Below are 25,307 nucleotides of genomic sequence, written 5' to 3'. Positions count from 1 at the left end.
GCATGGTAGGGGGTGGGAGGGATGGGGTGGCTGCGTGATAGACATTGGGGAGCATATGTGCTATGGTGAGCACTGTGAATCGTGCAAGACTGTTGAATCACAGATCTGTACCTCTTAAACAAATAATACAATATATATTAAAAAAAAGAAGATAGCAAGAGGGGAAGAATGAAGGGGGGGTAATAGGAGGGGGAGACAAACCGTGAGAGACAGTGGACTCTGAGGAACAAACTTGGGGTTCTAGAGGGGAGGGGCGTGGGAGGATGGGTTAGCCTGGTGATGGGTATTAAGGAGGGCATGTTCCGCATGGAGCACTGGGTGTTATACACAAACAATGAATCATGGAACACTACATCAAAAACTAATGACGTAATGTATGGTGATTAACATAACAGTAAAAAATTAAAAAAAAAAAAGAAAAAATTACAGGCCAGTCTTCCTAATGAATATAGGTGCATAAATCCTTAACAAATACTAGCAAACCAAATTCAATAGTACATTAAAAGGATCATACACCATGATCAAGTGGCATATATTCCATTGACAAAATTCAATATTCATTCATGTTAAAAGTCTCAACAAAATGAGTATAGAGGTAACATACCTTAACATAATAAAAACTATATATGACAGACCCACAGCTAATACTATACTCAAAAGTGAGAAGCTGAAAGCTTTTTTTTCTAAGATCCAAACAAGATAAGGATGCTCACTCACTCTTGCTGTTATTCAGCTTAGTACTGACGGTCTTAGCCAGTGCACTTAGGCAGGAAAAAGAAATAAAACAGCATCCATAAATGAAAGGATTAAGTAAAACTGTCTGTATTTGCAGTTACATGTTATGTTATATGATGTTATATATAGATAATTATAAAACCACCACAAAACTATTAAAATTAATAAATTCAGTAGAGGTATATGATACAAAATCAATATACAAAAATTAATTGCATTTCTATACACTAGTAACAGACTATCAGAAAGAGAAACTAAGAAAACAATTGTATTTACTATAGCATCAAAAAATATATGTATATAGCACACGGTAATAGATTTAACCAAGGAAGTGAAAGACTTGTACCCTGAATACTATAAGGCACTGATGAAAGAAATTTGAAGACAAAAATAGATGGAAAGATAATCCGTGCTCATGGTTGGAAGAATTAATTTGTTAAAATCTCCATAGTACCCAAAGCCAGCTACAGATTAAGTGCAATTTTTAACAAATTCCTGTCAAGTTTTTCACAGAAATAGAATAAACAATCCTAAAATTTGTATGGAATCACAAAAGCCCCCTAATAGCCAATGCAATTTTGAGCAGGAAGAACACAGCTTAGAGGCATCATGCTTCCTAATTTCAAACTACATTACAAAGCTACAGTAATGAAAACAGTGTGGTATTGGCATAAAAACAGACACATAGATCAGTGGGACAGATTAGAGAACCCAGAAATAAACCAGGACATATATGAACAATTAATTTATGACAGAGGAGCCAAGAATGTACAATAATGAAAGGATAGTCTCTTCCATAAACGATGTTGGCAAAATCGGGCAGATGCACAAAAGAATAAAACTAGACCTGTATCTTATACCATACACAAAAATCAACTCAGAATGGGTTAAAGACTTAAATTTAGAAGTGAAACCATAAAACTCTTAGAAGAAAACATAGGGTAAGCTCCTTGACATCATTACTGGTGTTGATTTTTTGGATTTGTCAACACAAGGCAATAAAAGCAAAAATAAACAAGTTGGACTACATCAAACTAAAAAGCTGCACAATAAAGGAAACCATCAACAAAATGAAAAGGCAGCATTCAGAATGGGATAAAATATTTGTAAATTATATGTTTGAAAAAGTTGCTAATATCTAAAATATATAAAGAACTCATACAGCCTGATAGTAAAAAATCTCATTAAAAAATGGACAGAGGAATTTAGTTTAATTTTTCCAAGGAGGATTTGCACATGGCTGTCAGCTACAGGAAAAGGTGCTCAACATCACTAATTATCAGAGAAATGCAAATTAAAACCACAGTGAGTTATCACCTCACATTTCTTAGAATTTTTGTCATCAAAAAGTTAAGATAAGTATTGGCAAGGATGTCGAGGAAAGGGAACCCTTTTGCACTGTTGATGGGATTGTATATAGGTGTAGCCAGATTGGAAAACAGTATGGAGGCTCCTCAAAAAATTAAAAATATTACTACCATGTGATCCAGTAATTCCACTTTTGGGTATATATCTAAAATAAATCAAAATAGGATCTTGAAGAGATGTCTGCACTCCCATGTTCATAGCAGCATTATTTATAATATCCAGTACATGGAAACATTTATGTCTGTCAGTGGATGAATAGACAAAGAAGATGTGTGGTATGTATATATTCAATGCAATGTATATATCATTCAGCCATGAGAAGGAAGGACATCCTGCTGTTTGTGATAACATGGGTGGACCTTGAGGACATTAGGTTTAGTTAAACGAGCCAGATAAAGACAAATATTACATGGTATCAGATATATGTGGAATCTTTTTTTTTCTTTTTAAGTTAAACTCCTAAAAACAAGGAGAAGAAAAGTGGTTGCCAGGGGTTGAGGGGTAGAGTAAATAGGAAGAGCTTTTGTAAAAGGGTATACACTTTAAGATATAAGATGAATAAGGTCTGAGGATTTAATATGTAACATTGTACTTATAGTTGATAACACTGTACTGTATAATTGAAATTTGCTAAGAGAATAGAACTTAAGTGTTTCCTCCTCCCTGATAAAAAGAAAAACCAAAAATGCTTGAGATGTGATGATTAACTAGATGGGATCCCTTTACAATTTATATGTGTGTTACATCATCACTATGTACATTTTAAACATCTTTCAATTTTATGTCAGTTATACCTCAATAAACCTGAAGAAAAAATTACTATTATAAAGCAAAAGAATGAGGAACAGATTAATGTCCTTACACAGAAAACTCTCCAGAAGGATATGCCCACAGAACAGATCAAACCTCCATTTAAAAATGCACTATCAGTAATTGAGACACCAATATCCCATGTCAAAAACCAAACAAATTAAAATTAGAAAGTTCAGAAATGAGGGATGCTTGGGTGGCTCAGTCAGTTGAGTGTCCAACTCTTGATCACGGCTCAGGTCTTGATCTCACAGTTGTGAGATCAAGCCCCATATTCGAGCCTCTACGCTGGGCGTGGAGCCTACTTAAAAAAAAAAAGCTCAGAAATGAGATGACAGAACTAAGAATTCTAAATAAAAGAAGAAAAATTATTTGAGAAAAGATAGTTAAACTGGAAGGGACATAAGAGTGAATAAACAGAAAAGATCTTTAGGAGTTGAAAAGGAAGAAAAATTTGAAGACCAAAAGGAAATGTAAAAATGTAAAAAGGGTGGGAGAGGAAGTGACTAATCAAATTGAAGATAGTCAAAGAAGAAACAACACAGATAAAAGACCCTCTTAGGAAGATAACCAAAGCAAGGGAATAGAATACATAAGAAAAACTATAATTCAGGAAAAGTTGCTTAAAACAAGATTTGAAAGTTCAGTTTGAAAGAAAACACTATGGGGGCACCTGGGTGGCTCAGCTGGTTAAGCACCTGACTATTGATTTCGGCTCAGGTCATAATCTCAGGGTTGTGGGATCGAGCCCTGCGGTGGGCTCCACGCTGAGTGGGGTGTCCACTTGAGATTCTCTTCCTCTCCCTCCGCTCCTTTCCCTGCTTGTGTGTGCTATCTCTCTCTCTCAAATAAATAAGTAAATCTTAAAAAAAAGAAAAAAGAAAACACTATGTACCTGAGAATAATAGTCAAAACAAACAACACCAAGACATATTCTAGTAAAATTATTCTGTAGAGAAAAAAAGTACTCTTTTGGCCTCTAAAATAAATTACTTAAAAGGAAAAGAAAATTGAATTAGCATCAGACTTTCCCACAGTTTCACTTCACGTCAGAATTAAATGGAGTAGTATTTTAAAGATACTCAAGAGTGAAAAAAATGTGAGGCGGGTTTTTTAAAAAAATACATCACAACTGACTCTCTCCTAGTCTGCCACTCTTACCAACACGCAGGAAGTCAAGAAATACTATTTCCTTGAGTCATTCCTGAAAATGTGGTAATGTCTGAGCTTTAGACCACCAAAATGATGAGTGAGATATCAAAAAAGGGTTTGATGAAGAACATTAAATTATAATTACTTGTAGTATGAAAACTAAAGGAGGATTCAAATTGAGAGGGTATAGTATGTAACAATTATTTTTAGATAAGGTAAAGTACCACTATAAAAAACTGGAGGGAGAATAGAGGGTACGTACAAAATTTTTGTAAAACTCTTCATAGTAACTATATTGGTGTATTAATACTCATTCTGAGGTTTTTTTGAGACTATTTAATGTTGGATTAAGTGAGTAATCATTAGGTGTATTCTATTGCCCTTGCATATGCAGGATTTTCAATGTGAAAGGAAATAAATGTAATACTCTAGAGGTTAAGTAAGGAAAACTGATAATTCTGAGTTTTACTTGGAAGTACTGGCATGAGCTCATTAGGTATTTTATGTTACATGGATAAATACACACAAATATGTTATGTTTATTTCCTAACTATGACCACTGAAGAGGAATAGGGGGGATAAAAGCACCCATATTATAATCTTGGAAAACTGTTCCACCTTAAAAGAAATCATATCTTTCAGGTGAAATTGTTGATTCCGTGTCTATGGCAAGAAATGTACAAGGTGAGCTAGAACATATGTCATACCAGATAGCCAAGAATGTGTTACGGACTCTAGGGTTATTTTAATAAGCCTGGAGAAATAACTTGAGAAGCCTCTCTTGGTTCAAGAATGGAAAGAAACTCATCAAGTATGTTTAAATCCTTGAGTTCATGATGATATTGTAGAAAGGAAGTGGTCAGTTTGAGAGGATGATAGGGAACCAATTCATCATTACTCCTAATTTGGTAATATAGGAAAAGAAGCAATTTATTTTCCCTTTCCTACGTGAATCTACCAGTAGCTAACAAGACAGTAGATATGGGAAAGCTGTTCCCACTAATATGTGAAAAATAAATGATATAATTAGAATATCAGCATTTTATAACTCCAGTGAACTATTGAATCTAGGCAGTGAACATCAATGGCTGCTAACATCACAACCAGAAAAAGAATAGACATCATTTGCCTCCTGTTGGAATAAAAGTGCATCATCTTTCATTTTGCCAAAGGTATCAGTTCAACATGAGTCTGATCGAACTTGGAATTTGCAGGAGAAACAGAGGATAGAGAAACATATTCAACTGCTGTATGAGTTTGCATCAGTGGATATGGACACAGAGGTCAAATATATCCCAGGTCCTTCAACAGATAAACTGTAAAGAATGATGATGGAACCTGTAGATTAAAAGAGACTGAAAAGAGGGTTGAGGAAGGATGAATGGGCTGAGCACAGGGTTTTTAGGGTAGTGAAAATAATTCTGTATCATACTATAATGATGGATACATGTCATCCATTTGTACAAATCTAGAATGGACAACATCCAAGACTGAACCCTAATGTAAACTATGGACCTTGGGTGATTATGATGGGTCAGTGTGGTTTCATCGAGTGTAACAAAAGTACCACTCTGGTGGGGGATGTTGATGATGGAGAAGACTGTGCATGGGAGTAGGAGGTATATGGAAAATTTTCTGGGGCACCTGGGTGGCTCAGTCATTAAGCGTCTGCCTTTGGCTCAGGCCATGATCCCAGAGTCTTGGGATCGAGTCCCACATCGGGCTCCCTGCTCTGCGGGAAGCCTGCTTCTTCCTCTCCCACCCCCTCGCTTGTGTTCTTGCTCTCGCTATCTCTCTCTCTCTGTCAACTAAATAAAATATTTTTTTTTCTTTAAAAGAAAATTTTCTGTACATTCTCTTCAGTTTTGCTGTGAGCCTAAAGCTGCCCTAAAAAAATAAAGTTTTGAGACTTAACAGACATAGGAAATGAAAAACAATAGGTCATCAAGGCTAAACTTTTCTGTGGATGCACACTCAGCTAATAAAACTAAAAAGTAAGGAAGTGATTACTGTAAAGTCAGAATAGTGGTTACTTTTGAGGAGAAAGAAGGGTTGAGAAGAGTTTTCTGAGGTGGTTAGCAAATTTCTTTCCTGATTTGGGTGAAGGTTACAGGGTGTCTGGGTGAAGGTTACACTAGTTTTTTCTGTATCAGCCTTATTTTATAAAAAAAAAAAAAAAGGTAAAAAACAAGTTTCTTGAAGCTTCTCAGCAGATAAAGGAAAATGAATTACCAGCACACGTTGGAAAGGTGGAAACTTAGGAGTTCTTTGCTTTAGAAAATGTTTTCATCAGATTAAATTTGAGGAAAAAAATTTTCACATTTAGTCACTAAGGGATGTAATGTATTTTAAAAATGCAGTTTTTGTGTGTATGTTATTTTAATTAACTTTTTATTTTATGTTATTTTAATTAATTTATTTGTGTGTATGTTAATTTAATTAACTTTCCTATGGTGGTCTCTGTTTAAAATTGGGGCATAATACGGTAGAGGTAATTCTACAAATGATTAAGCTAATGTTATTCGAGATAGAAATCTTTTGGAAGTTAAGATAAGGGTAGACCTTAGAGTACCCAGGGAAAGAATAAACTCTGTATCCCTTAAACAGTCTTCCTTCAGTCATCAGTGTTTTGATTTTTGCTTTTGATAAGAGCATGTAGCAGACCACAGTACCTAGTACTTATGAGGTGTCAGTAAATGTGGATCAGATAATATTATTTATTATAGAAGAATAATTGTGTGCTATTCTTTATGAAAATGGTGCTTTCGATTAGTCATCAGCAACGCATGATCTTTTTAGCTGCTCTTCCAGTGATAATGGATTTGTCCTTAAACTTGCACACTTTCTGAGTTCCTTTTGAGAACACCAATGCATTTGTCAAAAAGCCATACAAATACTTGAAGGATGCAGTTTGGTCTTGGAAGGAGTAAGCCAATTGATCATCAGTTGAGAACAATATCCTTAACCTTAGGTTAGATCTGTTACATTCTGCAAAGAAATCTCACACAGAAGTAAAAAAAGTGTCTTAACCCGTTCAGTTCTGGGAAAAGCTACATAATTGTTGATTTCAAATCTGAAAAACCCACATGAGCTGTACGATTTCCATGATGAACTGCAAAGATTCATTACTGCCCCTCTTCCTTTAAAGAAAATAAACAACAGGAATTTATAGTGTATACTTAGTTATTTATATTTGTATATCTCCTTTCAAACAGTCTTCATATAAGCTGTGGAATGTAGTTTTAAGTATCAGTTGCTTTTGGACACAGATAACTCAAGGCTCTCATATGTATTTCCTAACATACATTAATACTCCAAAACAATATCTGTGCAGAAGGTACATTACCTGTGAGACTGTTATGTGCTTTGTGAGATAATAAAATTCATAGTTCATTCATCTCCAGTTGCAACAGTGGGAAGACTGCAATATTTATCTTTGGGAAGACTACAATATTTAGTTTTTAAGAAAAAAGTTATCAACGGGCGCCTGAATGGCTCATTTAATTAAGTGTCCAACTCTTGATCTCAGCTCAGGTCTTGATCTCAGGGTCGTGCTGGGCATGGAGCCTGCTTAAAAAAACAATTATCAATATACAGTTCACCCTTGAACAACATGGGTTTGAACTGCACAGGTCTACTTACATGCAGATTTTTAAAAAATACAGTACAATAAATGTATTTTGTCTTCCTTATGATTTTCTGAGTAACATTTTCTTTTCTCTAGCTTACTTTATTGTAAAAATATAATATATAATACATATACAAAACGTTTGATAAATTGGCTCTTTATGTTATCAGTAATGCTTCTGATCAACAGTAGGCTATTGGTGTTAAGTTTTTGGGGAGTCAAAAGTTATGTGTGGATTTTCCATTGTGTTGGGGGTCAGTGCCCCTAAACCCTGCATTGTCAAGGGTCAGCTGTATTGTTAAGGTGGCATTTCTCCCTAAAATGATCTGTAGATTCAATACAGTCTCAACAAAAATTTCAAAGGAGTTTTTGAATGTGTGTGTGCACATGCATGTGCACACGTGTGTGCATACTTTTTTTTAATGACAAATTGGATCTAAAATTTGTATGGGAATGTCTAGAACCTATTAAAATAGTTCAATTGATTTTATTAAGGTAAAAAAATGTATGTCATCTTTCAACTTGATTTCAAGATTTACTATAAAGATAGAATAATTAAAACAATGAGGTATTAAATCTAAGGATAGAGACCAATGGAACAGAATAGAGTTCAGAAACAGATGCACATATAGTTAACCGATTTTAAAGTAGATATCAAGGGTGTAAATATGCTATTTTAACCTGCCTGGACAGATACTGAAGAAAAATAATAAACTTTAACATCTTGAGGGAATAATTAAGGCCTTTTTAGAAAATAATTCCTAATAACTAGAGTCGGGTTTTTAAGTTAAGGTTATTAAAGAATACTTTGTTTTGTCAGTGTTATTCAGCAGCAGTAGGAAATGTGGGGGAATGGTTGGAGGCAAGTCTAGGAGGATGGATAGGAGCCAGATCATGCGGGTCTAGTATTCTAAGATAAGGCATTTGGAATTTTATCCTGAAAAGTAGTAGGAGTCATTGGAGATTTTCAGGTAGCAAATTGACCTGGCTAGATTCATCTTTTAGAAATCCCAATTTGATAGTTGTATAGAAAATGGTTTGAAGATTATTTGTAATTAGTTCACTTCCTTAAATCTTCCAGTAAATCATCATTATTCTCAGGTGAAGTACAAACTCTTCATTGCGACTTAAATGATCTAATTCCTTTATCTCATTTTAGAAAAATGTTCTCACCATTTCCTTCCTTGCACACTTAAGACCCAATCCTGATAAACTACCTGTAGCTCCCTGAAGATAGATCTGTGATAACTCCTTTTTCTGCTTTGAATGGCTGGTTAGATGGAAGTGCCATTCCTTTGAGATGGATTCAGAAAAGCAGGATAGGTTCTTTTTTCTTTCTTCTTTTAATGTAGGAAGAGAGTGAGGTTGCATTCAGCTTTAGACATGTTTGCAGTTGAGTTGCTTAGAGAAAACTATAGTTATGAAATCTGGAGACCTTTGGATCTATGAGCCTGCAGCTCAGTAGAGCAGTCTCATAGGGCGATATAGATTTATAGTCATTATCAAGTTAATGGTTATTAAAACCAGGAACTATAAACATAGGGGAATTTTGTATCAGTACTAGAGACTTAGGCAAAGATAACAAAATACCAGAAACCTTGAAGAATTTCTGCAGAGTTCAAGATTGAAGGATGTCCCAATCTGACTGAGCTGTTGTGTGATTAACCATCCCTTTTTGCCTGGGTTTCAGGAAACCCCTCAGACCTAGGCAGACTGACATGTTTCATTACCTACTGAACTTGTGAAGAATCTACTTCCCAAAGAAGCAAGTTGAAGAGATTTGCCCAAATAAACAATAAAACCACAGCTCTCCAGAGATGATGGCTAGAGTTGAGGGTGATGATGAGGAGGAGGTGGGCTAGGGTGAAAGTAGGCCTCATCTGGATTCTGTACTTCAGGTACTGAAGGACACGTATGTTACGGCAACCATACTTGACGTGATTGAGCATGTTAGGCAAAGATCAGAGGTGTAGTTAAAGCTGGCTGTGAATGAGCACAATGGTGTCGGAGAATAAGCAGACTCAACATATATTAAAAGACTTCCTGGTGCTACCAGAAACATGCAAAAAAAAAAATACATGAATATGCTATTATTGCTAGCCTCAAATCCTCCTCTCCTCTGCATGATTTGATTTCCAAATTAAAGTAAAACTGCAAATTGAAAATTTATTTACCTTCTCTCTTCTTGATCTGAGAGCCTGGACCAGGAATTTTTAGGCTGTAACAGAATTGATCTCAACTTCCAATAAAGTACAGACCTCCCTCTGAAATACAAGCAAATAGAAAAAAAAAAGGGCACACGAGAAGATACTACAGTCCAAAGAATGACCTGTGTCAAGGAATCAGAGCAGATGTCTTCCTGTAATCTTCTGTAAGACAGGGGAGAAAAAAGTTATCAGAGTTTAAGAGGACACAGTATACTTGCAAATAGAGTAAGTAGTATGAAAGAATACATTTAAGATCAGTAAAAACAATGATAATAAAGAGCATAATTGTTTAAAACAGTTTAAGCATTGAGGACTAAAAAAAAACAAAAAAATAAAATCAGTGGAGTAGAATTTAACCTTGAGAAATTCTCCCAGAATTTGGAGAAGCAGAGATGAAAACGATGGAAGAAAAGATGTGAGGTCTGGAGGTTGATGCAGGGGTTGTTCGTGTGTTACTGCAACAGAAAGATATGAGATATGTAAAGAATCAAAATATACTATTTCCAGTGCTCTTTCCGAAAAAGTTATTTGATATGCTTTAGAATTAAAATGTATAGCTTGAGTGAGGAAGTCAGATAATTAAATATTTTTGAAGAATGAAACCAGTTAAACATGGAGTTAAATCTAGTAATTGCTGTTAATGTGTTTTTAAAACTTAGACCATGAGATATTTTGAAATAGAAAATTAAAAAGTATATAATAAATATGTAAATATCAAGTGTTAATAGTAAAAATGAGAAATGATGATGGGATGGTTAGATGAGGAAGAAGGGCCTGCAGGAGTAAAACCATCTTAACGTCTTACCTTACACATGGGGCTATCAGGAGATACTGCCTATTCTTGCAATTGATAGTTATCTAAATTGGATCAAATAGGACTTAAAAACAAAGATAATTGAAATTGAGTAAAACAGTTTGTATATCCTCCAGATCCCTAGAGACATAAAGGGAGCACATAAACTCAATCTAGTGGGAAAAGTCCATGAAAAAGGGGAAAGGGAGAGAGTAAGGAAAGAATAAAAATGGACAGCATAAGAAAGAGTAGGATCCAGCAGTTATGCTGTTAAATATAGATGCAAGATATAGATTCTATAATCTGAATGTTGAACAGTATCTGTTTTTAACCATACTGCCCTATTGTGAAACATTTAAGTTGTAAGTTTTTACTTCTATAAATATTGTTGGAATAAAGAGGAGCCTTGTGAATCTGTATCTTTGATTACATACTTAGAATTAATTACTAGAAGTAGGATTTGTATATCAAGGTACATAGAGATTTTAAGGCCATTTTTTTTTATGAAATGATTTTAATGATTTCCACTGTCACACAGTGTATGTCTGAATCTCTTATTTTTTTTACATTAAGAAAAACATTTTATCCATTTTGAAATTTTAAAATATATTTTATTGTATTTTTTCTTTACTGGTAAAAGCAAGTATTTTCCATAGTGTTAATTATAGTGGATTCTCATTATTCATGGTACTTAATTCTTTAAAGTTGTTACAAACACTCAGATAGTGAATACAGAATCAGTGCTCTTGGGAAATACAGAATTAGATTCCTGCTAGCTTGTGGTCAAAACATTTTCATCAGCTGATCATTTCATAATCTTTTTAATGTATGTTTCTGCTTAAAAACATTTTAATATATAATGTTGAGTTTTAAACAATATGGATGTTTAAATTATAGCACAATCACTCAATGTAGTGTTATATAGCCATCAAAAATAATGTGAAAGAAATGTTTAATAACATGGTGAAAATCTTTACAATTCATTGTTAAATGAAAACAGGTCATTATGGTGCAGTAAATGCCACAAATTTACAAAAACTCATTTTTGTAAAAAAAAATAATCAAGATGAGAGGGTGAGTTGGAGTCTTTCAAAATAACCATTTTTCTCAAGGCAGATTAACCACTGTTGAGGAGAAATAAGGACTTTGGGGCCTTGCATATATTCCCAGTGAAGAAGCTGAGTAATTAGGGGTGCTAAATGCTCTTTATTCTTGGCTTAGTGCAGGTACCCCCATCATTTCTTGGTTTGGCTCAGCTTTTTTCTTTCTATCCTTCAGGGGCTATGATTTAGAGCAAATGGATTTTTACCAAATTTTATTTTATTTATTTATTTTTTAAAGATTTTATTTATTTATCTGACAGAAAGAGACACAGCGAGAGAGGGAACACAAGCAGGGGGAGTGGGAGAGGGAGAAGCAGGCTTTCCGTGGAGCAGGGAGCCCGTTGCGGGGCTCGATCCCAGGACTCTATGATCATGACCTGAGCCGAAGGCAGACGCTTAACGACTGAGCCACCCAGGCGGCCCCAAATTTTAAATTCTAAACCTTGTTGTATAGTTGGTTTCCTGTTGTACCTTAACTATTATAAAAAGAGAAACCAGTTTTTCCATTCCTTGATGTTTGGGAATTGCTTGTATTTGTATATATACATGTATGTATTGTACACATGCTTTAATAAAGGGCTAGAAAGATGTTCTTTTCATTTCTCTTTCGAAATTTTTATGGGGAACATACATGTATTTCTTTATATAATCAGGAAAAAATAATTACTTTGGAAAAAAAGTAAATACCAGATTTTGATGAAATGGTTTAGATGCCTTTAATGTTTCTCTTTTCTTTCTACTCCAGATATAGTATTAACTTTACTTCTGTCTGGCCTACCTACAGTCTTCTTGAACACAGTGTAGTTCCTTCATGTGAGGCCCAGTTAGATGTATAAGACACTATTCAAGTTGTTTATCCACTTTTAAATTATTTATCTTAGTTGTAAGAGTTTTATGTATTCTGGAAACACTTTTTTCACTGCATATATGATTTAGAATTATTTCCTTTCAGCTTGTGGCTTTTGTTTTTATTTTCTTGTTGGTGTGTTTTGAAGCACAAAAGTTTTTGATTTTGATAAAGTGTAATCCGTTAGCTTTTTCTTTTGCTAAAAGTGTTTTTAATGTCTTTAGAAATCATTGTCTAATCCGAAGTCATGAAGATTTACAACTATGTTTTTTTTCTAAGAGTTTTATTGTTTTAACTCTTACATTCAGATTTATGCTGCATTTTCTGTAAGGCATCTTACACTCTTATGTCAAATGTATTCTCAGATATTCAGTTATTTTTTATGGTGTTGTGAATGAATTATTTAGTTAATTTCAATTTATGTATGTATTCTTTTAAGATGCCATATCTAAATGAGAACTTAGTATAATGTCCTCAAGGTCCATTCATGTTGTTGGAAGATTTCCTTCTTCTTTTTTTTTTTTAATAGTTGAATAGTATTCTGTTGTACATATACACACCACATTTTCTCTATCCATCCATTGTCCATGGACACTTAGGTTGTTTCCGTGTCTTGGCTACTTTAAATAATGCTTAGTGAACATGGGTGTACAGATATCTCTTTGACGTAGTGATTTCGTTTCCTTCAGATATTTACTCAGAAGTTGAATTACTGGATCATATGTTTCTATTTTTAATTTTTTTTTTAAAGATTTTATTTATTTATTTGACAGAGCCAGAGAGCACAAACGGAGGGAATGGCAGAGGGAGAGGGAGAAACAGGCTCTCCCCACTGAGCAGGGAGCCTGATGAAGGACTCAATCCCAGGACCCCGAGATCATGACCTGAGTCGAAAGCAGATGCTTAACCATCTGAGCCACCCAGGCGCTCCTCTATTTTTAATTTTTGAGGAACTTCCATACTGTTTTGTATAGTAGCTGTACCAATTTATATTCCTACCATCAGTGCACAAAGGTTCCCTTTTCTCCACATCCTTGCCAGCATTTGCTATCTCATGTTTTTTTCTTGTTTTTTTCTTTTGTTGTTGTTAATGTGTGTCTAGCCCTGTGGAAAGGTCTACTGGGGGGCCCATGGTTGAGCTGATTTATCATTTTCCTTGTCCCCATGAGGAGGCTTCTGCCTCTTTCCTTGCTGTCCCCCATGGCCTGGGGCTAAGCTTTTTTCCCATTTGAAAAGATTTGAGATTCTGTCTGTGGAGTCCCTGTCTGGGTGAATCCAAAACAGAGATCGCTGAGGCTGAGCATATGGGACAGTCATCAAATATATAGGAAGCCCCACTAGGTTCAGGCAACTTTCTAGGCACTGACCATGACCATAATCCAGTGCACAGAGCAAATAACATTGCTGCCTTCCAGAGGTCCATTCTAGTTGGGAGTCAGACAGTCACACAGTGCAGCCAATGTGACATTATCCTGCCTCCTTCTAGATATGGATGAATCTTCCTTCCCTTTTTTTTTTTAATCGAACAATCTTACATCAGTTTCAAGTGCACAACATGGTGACTTGACAAGTTTATACCTTATGTTATGCTTACTACAAGTGTAGCTACTGTCTGTCACCATATAATTCTAGTACAATACCATTGAGTATATTCCCTGTATGCTATCTCTTGTCTTTTTAATGATAGCCATTCTAAGAGGCATGAGGTGATACATCATTGTGGTTTTGATTTGCGTTTCCCTGATGACTAGTGATGTTGAACATCTTTTCATGTACCTGTTGACCATCTGGATATCTTCTTTGGAAAATGTCGTTTTAGGTCTTCTGCCTAATTTTTTCTTTTTTTTCTTAAGAATTTATCCATTCATTTGACAGAGAGAGCGAGAGAGGGAACACAAGCAGGGAGAGTGGGAGAGGGAGAAGCAGGCTTCCCATTGAAAAGGGAACCTGATGCGGGGCCCGATCCCAGGACCCTGGGATCATGACCTGAGCTGAAGGCAGACGCCCAACGACTGAGCCACTCAGGTGCACCGGTCTTCTGCCTAATTTTTAATTGGATTATTTGTTTGTTTTTGATACTGAGTTATATAAGTTCTTTGTATATTTTAGATATTAACCCCTTAGCAAATACATGATTTGCAAATATTTTCTCCCACTCTGTAGGTTACATTTTTATTTTGTTGATCACTTCTTTTGTTGTGTAGTGCTTTTTAGTTTGATGAAGTCCCACTTGCTTATTTTTGATTTTGTTGCTAGTGCTTTAGATGTCATATCCAAAGAATCATTGTCAAGAACCATGTCAAGGAGCTTTTTCCCCCTATGTTTTCATCTAGGTATTTTATGTTTTTCAGCTCTTAGATTTAAGGTTTTAGTGCATTTTGAGTTAATTTTTGTAAGTGGTATAAGATAGGGGTCTAGTTTCATTCTTTTACATGTGCATGTCTAATTTTCCCTGTACCATTTATTGAAGAGGCTGTCTTTTCTCCACTGAGTATTCTTGGCTTTCTTGTCATATATTAGTTGATCATATGAATTTCTGTTTTTTTTTTCATTGCTAGTATATAGAAATGCAATTTATTTCTGTGTATATATATATTTTAAATTCTTTAGTATTTTCTGTTTTTAGAATCATGACACTTATGAATAATGGCAGTTTTACTTCTTCCTTTCCAATCTAGATGCCTTCTTTCTATTCCTGTTTTGATAGTGCTGACTAGATCCTCTGTTACAGTGTTGAATAGAAGACATCCTTGCTTGATCCTGATCTTTGGGGGAAATCATTAATTATTATTATTATTTATTATTATTATTATTATTTTGCCATTGAGCATGATCTTAGCAGTAGGTTTTTTGTAGACACCTTAATGAGGTTGAGGAAGTTTCCTTCTATTCCTAGTTTCTTCACAATATATACCATGACTGGTATTATATTTTGTCCAGTGCTTTTTCTGCATCTATTGAGATGATCATGTGATTTTGTTTTTTATTTTGTGAACATGATGAATTACATTAGTTGTTTTTAGTTGTTAAACCACTCTTGGATTCTTGGGGTAAATCCCATTTGGTCATGGTTTAGAATCCTTTTTAGATGTTACTAGTTTCAGTTTGCTGACACTCTGTTGAGGACTTTTATGTCTTTATTCATTAGAGGTATTGGTCTGTAGTTTATTTTTCTTATTCTGTCTTTGGCCTTGGTATCAGTATAATACTAACCTCATGGAATGAGGTGGGAAGTTCCTCTTCCTCTATTTTCTGGAAGGGTATGGGATAGATAGTATTTCTGCTGTAATAGTTAGTAGAAGTCATTAGTGAAGTTATCTGGGCCTAGGGATTTCTTTATGGGAAGATTTTAAGTTATTAAGGCAATTTCTTTAATTGTTCTAGGTCTTTAGGGTTTTTTTAAATTTCTTCTTGAGTCACTTTTTTTTTTCTTTTATTATGTTATGTTAATCACCATACATTACATTAGTTTTTGATGTAGTGTTCCATGATTCACTGTTTGCGTATAACACCCAGTGCTCCATTCAATACATGCCCTCTTTAATACCCATCACCAGGCTAACCCATCCCCCCACCTCCCTCCCCTCTAGAACCCTCAGTTTGTTTCTCAGAGTCCATAGTCTCTCATGGTTCATCTCCCCCTCCACTCCCCCCCCTTCATTTTTCCCTTCCTATCTTTTTTTATTTTTTTAAATTTTTTTAAATTTTTTTAATTTAAAAAAATTTTTTTCACTTTTAATTTGTTTCTTTCTAGGAATATTTCCATTTTGTCTAGGTTGTCATAAAGTTATTCATATCTCCTTATAATCCTTTTAATTTCTGTAAGGTCAATAGTGATGTCCCTCTTATATTCATGATTTTATTCACAAATTTCCCAATTTACTTCTTTTCTCTTTTGGGGGGCCCAGTCTACCTAAAGGATAGTCAGATTTGTGGATCTTTTCATAGAATCCACATGCAGTTTTACTGAATTTTTTTCTCTACTGTTTTTGTGTTGTAATATTTCATTGATCACCACCCTAATATTTTTATTTTCTTTCTTATGCTAGCTTTGCATTTAGTTTGCTCTTTTTTTCCCCTAGTTTCTTAACCTTGAAGCTTAGTTTATTGATTTGAGATTATCTTCTTTTCTAATACAGGCACTTAAGGGGTAAATTTATAGAATTTACCCTAAGCACTGCTTTGGTGGTATCCCATACATTTTTTAATAAATTTTTTATTTGTCATATTTTCATTTCCTTTTATCTGAAAATATTTAAAAGAATTTCTTGTGATTTCTTCTTGGACCCATTGCTTATTGAGAAGACATTAAGGAAGAATTTAGAAAATTCTCATTTGTGAATTTCTCAAATTTTGTTGATTTATTAATGAATTCTGTAGTTCTCAGAAAATACACTTTATATGATTCAGTCTTTTTTTTTTTTAAGATTTTATTTATTTATATGAGAGAAAGAGAGAGCGCACGTACGAGCACCCTAGGATCATGACCTGAGCCAAAGACAGGCGCCCCTGATTCAGTCTTTTTTCAAATGAAATGAGATTTATTCTGTGACCTAGTATGTGGTCTATCCTGGAGTAGGTTCCATGCATACTTTGAAGAATGTATGTTCTCCTGTTACTGGATGAGAATTTTCTTTAGAGGCTAAATTGGTTGATAATATTCAGATTTCCATATCCTTGATGATTTTCTGTCCAGTTGTTAAAAAAAAAATTTATTTTTAAGTAATCTCTATACCCAATGTGGGGCTCAAACTTACAACCCCGAGATCAAGAGTTGCATGCTCTAGGGGCACCTGGGTGGCTCAGTCATTTAAGTGTCTGCCTTCGGCTCAGGTTGTGATCCCAGGGTCTGGGATCCAGCCCTGCGTTGGTCTCACTGCTCAGCGGGGTGTCTGCCTCTCCTCTCTCTGCCCCTCCCCCCACTCATGCACACTCTCAAGTAAATAAGTAAAATATTTTTTTAAAAAATTGCATGCTCTATCAACTAAGCCAGCCAGGCATCTCATTTCTGTCTAGTTCTATACTTCTGTGAAAGTAGGATGTTGAGTGAGACCTTGGACTGTTAATGTTGAACTGTCTATTGCTCTCTTCACTTCTGTCAGGTTTTTCTTCATTTGAGGCTTTGTTTTTTGTGTGTATATGTTTATAGTTGTATCTTCCTGATAATTTGAATCTTTGTTATTATAAAATGTGCTTCTTTACCCTTGTATTTTTTTGTCTTAAAGTATATTTTGTCTGATAGAGTCACTCCATCTCTCTTAATGGTTACTGTTTACTGTGACCTTTTACTCTCAGTTTGTATCTGTGAATATAAAATGTGTCTCTTGTAGACAGCATATAGTTGAATCTTGTTTTGTTTCACCCAGTCTAACAATCTTTGTCTATATATAGAGAGGTATTTTTTTGAAAAGAAAAAACTATATATTTAAGGTGCTCAAACTTTTGCCTTTTTTTTTTTAAGAGATTTTATTTATTTATTTGACAGAGAGAGAGGACGCACAAGCAGGGGGAGTCGCAGGCAGAGGGAGAGGGAGAAGCAGGCTCCCCGCTGAGCAGAGAGCCCAACTCAGCCTCGATCCCAGGACCCTGGAATCATGATCTGAGCTGAAGGCAGAGGCTTACCCGACTGAGCCACCCAGGCATCCCCCAATCTTTTGCCTTTTTGATTGAGGTGTTTATTCACATTCAGTGTTATTAATGATATGGTTGGGTTTACATCTGACATTTTGATGTTTGTTTTTTCATATCTGTTCTTTTCTGCCTTCTTTTGTATTAAGTATTTTCTTTTTGTTTTCGGTTTTTTTTTTTTAAGATTTTATTTATTTATTTGACAGAGAGAGACACAGTGAGAGAGGGAACACAAGCAAGGGGAGCGGGAGAGGGAGAAGCAGGCTTTCCGCTAAGCAGGGAGCCCGATGTGGGGCTCCATCCCAGGACTCTTGGGATCATGACCTGAGCCAAAGGCAGACGCTTAACGACTGAACCACCCAGGCGCCCCTTGTTTTCTTTTCTTTTTTTTTTTTTTAAGATTTTATTTATCTATTTGACAGAGAGAGACACAGAGAGAGAGGGAACTCAAGCAGAGGGAGTGGGAGAGGGAGAAGCAGGCTCCCCTCCTTCCCGGCAGCAGGGAGCCCAACACGGGGCTGATCCCAGATCATGACCTAGGCTGAAGGCAGACGCTCAGCAGCTGAGCCACCCAGGCGCCCCAAGTAGATATTTTCTAGTAGATAATTCCTTTGTTGATTTGTTGATTTTTTTTTTTTTTTTTTTAAGAGTGGGAGAGAGAGTGTGGAGGGGCAGAGGGAGAAGAAGAGAGAATCCTAAACAGGCCCCACGGCTAGCACATAACCTGTCTCGGGGCTTGATATCACACCCCTGAGATCATGACCTGAGCCGAAATTAAGACTCGGACACTTAACTGACTGAGCCACCAATGTGCCCCAAATTTTGAACTATATTTTTGAGAATAAAACAGTTTTACTGTTTATTCTAAGGGTTGCAATATGCATTTTGTTTAAATCGACTTTATGATAATACTGAGTTAATTCCTTTATAGAAATTTTACTCTAGTGTGTCTCCATTCCCTCTCCCTTCCTTTTTGCTGTTATTGTCATTTATTTATTTTTTAAAAAATATTTTATTTATTTATTTGACAGAGAGAGAGAGACCGCGAGAGAGGGAACACAAGCTGGGGGATGGGTAGAGGGAGAAGGAGGCTTCCCGACGAGCAGGGAACCCGGTGCGGGGCTCTGGGACCATGACCTGAGCTGAAGGCAGATACTTAATGACTGAGCCACCCAGGTGCCCCTGTTATTGTCATTTATATTACATTTCTATTATAACCAATATCATGTTATAATCATTATTAGTATGACCTTACATGTTTTATAAGGGTTAAAAAGAAAAAAGGAGAAAGCATTATATAGTCTTTTTTTTAAAAGATTTTATTTATGTGAGAGAAAGAGAGTGTGCGCTTACAAGAGCATGAGTGGGGGGTGGGGCAGAGGGAGAAGCAGACTCCCCTGCTGAGCTGGGAGCTGATGTGGGGCTCTATCCCAGGACCCTAGGATCATGACCTCAGCCTAAGGCAGACACTCAGCTGACTGAGCCACCCAGGTGCCTGGAGTCTTTTTGTATTAACCTACATATTTGCTGTTTCTGGTACTCCTTAATTCTTCCTGAGGATTTAAGTTACCATTTGGTCATTTCTTTGCTCCAGGATAATTCTGTTCTCTCCCCTGTCCTTTGTATTTCATATCTTTTATTTTTAAAAAATTTCTTGTCCTGGCAGCTTGCTTTCTGACATTTCCTGACTCTGATTCCTTTTCCCACTTTTTTTTGTGCCTTATTTTTCCATTATCTCTCTTGTACCTATCATTCTCATTTTTCATTCTGCTTCCAGTAATTTATCCTCAGTATGGGGCTTTGTCTGGAAGGGAGCCCTGGAATGTCAGCTTTGAGAGTTCACAGTGGGTTAAAGTGCACTAGCCCTTTCAGCGCCAACCATGAATTCATTGTATTCACTCATTCTTGGAGTGGCCAGAACCCCTCCTAGTCAGCTGATGTTCTCCTATTTGTTTGCCCTACATTTCATTGTTACCTATCTTGTGTGTTCTCCTGTTTTTAGGTCTCCTGAAGGCCCTGTTTTTTCTTTCTGATTCCTCCTGCAGAAGTACTGAGGCCAGTCAGGTCTTATGGCTGTTAGTAGTTTTCCATACCTTTTTGGATTTTGTGGTAATATTTTTTTACTTAGCTCTGTTGTGAATGTTGCCGTGGGTTTTTGGTTTTGCTGCCTAGTTGTGCTTTCATGTGGAGGGCTTGTGGAGATTTTCCAAACCTGTGCTGCTACCACTGGTAGCAGTGGTATATATATTAGGTGTTATAACAGCTTCACCATATAACAATATATTAGGTATTATAACAGCTTCACTACGATGAGGGAAACTCCCTTCCAAGGTTAGGTTCACATGTCAGAATTCATGACAGTAGTGCTTTGGTATGACCAAACAAAGATTTATTACCCACACAGGTGGGGGAATTCTGAAACAGGGGCAGAGGACAGCTTTCTGGGAAGAGGTCCAGAAACAGAGAAAGTGAATACAAGTGCACAGGTGTTCTATAAAGGATAAGTCCAATTGGTGCAGAATTTGAAAGAGGCACCCACCAAGCATGGAATACGAAAGAGGTAGCAAGTGGCTCGTGTACTTGGGGGTATTGGTGGGATTGAGCCCTATCAGTACACTGCCGAAAATGACAGACACACGGAAGGGATGATACTCAGAGGTTGTCAGCACTAAATCAAAGTATCAACAGCGGTCTCAGTTTTTTTCCATTGGTCTTCATAGTAGAGATCCATTTTTTAACTCCTGTTGTTGTGACATACAACTGAAGAACTGGGTTTTGATCTTGCCTGCCATGTTTGTTTTTGGTACCCATGATCAACTCCTCCTTGAAGAAACTTATGTTTTCAGGGAGAAACCAAGAGGTGGGCCTACTTAGTAATCCCAACCAGAGAGATGAAAGGTGAGGACTATGTACAGTTATCTCCATTTTCAGAAACAAGTCACCATTGCTTGGATGAATCAATAAATACCAAAGAATATGTAAGAATGAGTGATAGCCTTCTTAATTCTGCTTTTTGTTCAGCTCTGTTAATTACATATATCATTTAGATATTTAATTTTATCAAGCATTTACTGAGTGTCTGATCATTCCATTTAATTTGTGTATACAGTGTTGTGTGAGATCTTGGGAATATAAATAAGTCAGAGTCTAGTATTTACTTGATTCTAATATGACATTGATTTTAAGAACTTTTTATTGATTTACAAACTAATACAGGAAATGTACACCTCAGTTGTAAAATGTTACCCCATCTCAGGGATATTAAAATATTGAAAAATATATATCCTAAAATTGAGGGATTATTTGTGAAATGTTTATTAAGTACCAAGCATAATGCTAAATGCTTTTGCATATATTATCATTTAATCTTTATAGTAACTCAATGGGGATAGATTATTATCTTTCATTTATAGATAAAGAAAATAAAGTTTGCAGAAATGATGTAAGTAGTAAGTGTCAGAGGGACATTGAACTCAGGTCTATCTGATTTCTTACCAATATATAAATGTTTTTAGTCAGTATATAAAGTGAGTGTATCTTTTAGGGAGGGATTTTGTTGTTCCTGTTTGTTTTCCTGTGTTTACTTCAGAGAGTGAATTTTAACTTTTTATTTAATAATATATAAAGGACTTAGAAGGCTTTTTTTTCTTCCCAAAGTTTTTCAAAGATTTGATTATGGAATTTGTAGTTATTTAGGGTGGTTAATGAAATGCTAAGTCATTTATTACTATTCTTCCTTTTTCAGTTGTGGTACTTCTTTCTTGGCAGCTTTTCAGAACTCTCTTACCATTACTGAATTTTGGTAGATTTTAGTGTGAAATATGTAGACCTATTTAAATTTGGATTTAAACTATGATTTCATTCCTATAAATAACATAACCACTTTGGTAAAAGCCGTTCATTTAAAAAGTGGAAGAAACCACCTCAGAAGTTGACATTGTGACAGTTCTTTTGGGGAAATGAGAATGAAAAGTAATCTGCTAGGGGAAAAAGAAGAAAAATGAGAGGAGAAAATTGTGGTGATGTGGGCTGGCAGAGTAGGGATGAGTGTCCAAAATAGAAAATTTGTTCGGTAAACTGGTCATGCTAATCTTGTATTCAGTTTTTTAAAAATTGGGCCTGAATTTAAAACACCTTAGGCTAGGACCATTCCATGTACAATAACAGATATTAACTCTGCTTAGATAAAAATTATCTTACTGCTCTTGAATTTAATTTAGTATGCTGGTGGTCTCTTCAGTATTTTAGATCATCAAGTGATGTCCAGGACCTAAAAACTGGATTATCTTCTCTAAAATATGTAATGTTCTTTATTTCTCTTCAGTTGCTTATACTTTCCATTCCTCCCTCCCAGTCTATTTATGAAAATATTATATTTGACATTAGATAAATATTGAGTTTTTTTCTTGAATATTATTTTGGAGCAGAACATGATTTGTTCATTATTCAGGAATATTTACTAATAACTCTCCACGACACTGCAAAGTTCTGTGGTTGAGCACTAATCAGGCTCTCTGCCTTTCCTTTCATATAGTATGGATTGCTTGTGAGATTTTTGGGTCTGTTTTGTCTCATGAACATTGATGCCTGTGGCAGCACTTGTTTTTTTTTTTTTTTGCTACCTGACTTGTGGAGATTAAGTAACCATATAGCAGAAAGCAAGCAGAAATGATTCTTTACCAGAGCTAGACTGGGGTTTGCAGAAAGAGCTCCACCAGAACACCTTTTTTAGCCTCAAGTATATGTTTTTACTTTCACTTACCAAAACCATATGAGATGATGGAAGAAACTGGCTCAGATTCTTTGTTTTTACACATCAAGAAGGGGAAAACCTATTGCAGATTTAAAACTACTTCACAGTGCCAACTTTAAACCTTGGGATTTTTCTTTTTGCCCACCTGTCTTCTAACAACACGAATTTTGTGGAAGGATGGAAGGTCCAGAGATGGGAATTGACAGCAGTGCTAGTACTTGAGCCTTCTCTCTGCTAGTTTGTAATGAACCTGGGGCCTGTTGCCAAGTACTTGGTTGGGAGTTTTGGACACTATGAAAATATATTCAAATTTATCACGTGACTTATTTTTCATATGTGTGTTTGACCTTGAGATATGTGTTACTTGGGATTTGTGTGTGTTATTGTGGAAAACAAGATGTTTTAATGGGCAAAATCAAGTTTCGATAAAAGAAAATTTAGAAATGTTTGAGTTTTTCTGTTTTTGTTAATAGACAGGCAGTGGTTAAAGGTTCCCTTCCACATCCTTTTGCCTTGACATTATTTGAGGACACATTGTACTGGACTGACTGGAATACACACTCCATTTTGGCTTGCAACAAGTACACTGGCGAGGGTCTGCGTGAAATCCATTCTAACATCTTCTCTCCCATGGATATACATGCCTTCAGCCAGCAGAGGCAGCCAAATGGTAAGTGATCCTGATTTTTAAATTGCAAGTTGGAATAGCTTTAGCACTCAGATGTCTGGCTTTAGTGAAGGCAGGAGCAGAGAGGACATATCCAAAGGTAGTAGGAAGGCATAAAACATGGGGAGAATGTCAAAATATAATTCAGGTTAAATGGCAGCCTAAACCATTTGTACCTTGTTGTCTATCACTGTTGGCCACCTCAGCCCTTTGTTTGGGTCTGGGGTTATGGTGGCTGAGAAGAGAGAAATAAAATAAGAAATTGAGATAGCTAAGCTTATACACAAATGCATTTCTTCTTTATATTATTTCTCTCTAATGTGTTTTTAAAAACAAACAAGCACTTTTCTTAAATAGAAACCTCTGTGAATCTAACTGGTGAATTTAAGTACCTTAGGTTGCCTAATAAAATACCTGCTTTTTCTGTGCATACTCCCCCCGCTCCCCCCGCCCCCCACCGCCCTTTTTCTTAGTTTTGCTTCTATTTTTGGTCAACCTTTGCAGTGACTTGGGCTTCGGCTGCTGGCAACAATTTTGTAAGAGAGGAGTAGAATTAGGTTTAAAAGGAATATGAGAATGTTAAGTGTTTGGCACTTGTATATAAATAAATGTCTGGCATGTGTCTAAGTATATTTCAGATTGTATTCCATAGCCAAAAATAAAGGGTATTTGGATTCTGCATTGCTTTGTATTAGCTCTATCCATTTAGGGGGAGGTAGTTAAATAATGAATATATTATATTGGAATCTGATGATCATGAGTCCATAAAAATGTTTTTAAATGTATGTGTTGCCCTTTTGTAAAAGTATTGTATGAATTTTTTATTCTCATGTTTAGCCCTTAGGAGAGAATTTCCCTGTTTGTTTTTTGCTTTTGTTTAATGGCACTGTTGATCCTTTATATTTTATTAGTTTCAAAATTTGCAGTTATCATTGCTTTATCTTTCATATTTTGTTGGTCTCCATCTTACGTTGATTTTTTAATGAATATTATTTAAATCCATCCCTTTCCATAGTTTTGACAGAAGTGCTAATTAATCTCTGCTTCTCAGTTTTTCCTCTTTTAATCTTTTATGCGTATCTTTTCCATGTTAATCTTTCTAAAGTGGATTTTTCAACATTCTAATTACTTTTCTTGGCTTTCAGTGCCCTCCACCACAATTTGTTCCCATTCTCTGTGCTCACTCAGCTTTAGCTCTTACTAGTCAATAGAAACCTTAATATATCTAGTTAGATTATTTGCCTTATTTTCTCTCCCAATGTACAGCCTCCAAGCTTTTATTCATACAGTTTTACCACATTTGAAATGTCCTCCTATCAATTTTTCCTATCCTTCAGAGGTCCTTTCATGTCCTATGTCCTCCATGAAAGTTTTCTTCTTTAATCCTTAGTGATTTACTTTCCATTTGACTCTATACTTATTGATGGTCTGTCATGTGCAAGATAGCTCTTAGTTTCATTGTTTTGTATTGTTTTCTAGTTTGTTAATTTTGGCATACTGACTAGATTGTAAGCTCTTTTAGGGCAGGGGCCTCCGCTTTATTTCTTGTGTATTCCTCTTTGGGTACAAAATGCTAAGTCAGTTCTCACTGATTAATTCTCTTCCTTGCAAATGGT

General features: G+C 35.7%; 1 protein-coding gene across 2 annotated transcripts in view; it reads left to right on the top strand.

Moving 5' to 3' along the window:
• Positions 1 to 25,307, top strand: part of LRP6 (LDL receptor related protein 6) — a 180,922-nt gene that overhangs the window by 73,442 nt on the left and 82,173 nt on the right. For both annotated transcript variants that reach the window (XM_036076228.2, XM_078075619.1), the window contains one exon: positions 23,498 to 23,694. In XM_036076228.2, coding sequence (XP_035932121.1) covers positions 23,498 to 23,694 — 197 coding nt within the window. The remainder of the gene's footprint in view (positions 1 to 23,497; positions 23,695 to 25,307) is intronic.

This window comes from Halichoerus grypus, chromosome 6 (assembly GCF_964656455.1).
Source record: "Halichoerus grypus chromosome 6, mHalGry1.hap1.1, whole genome shotgun sequence".
Taxonomy (NCBI): Eukaryota; Metazoa; Chordata; class Mammalia; order Carnivora; family Phocidae; genus Halichoerus; species Halichoerus grypus.
Note: the sequence above shows the minus strand (reverse complement) of the source record. Positions and strands in the feature narration are given on the sequence as shown.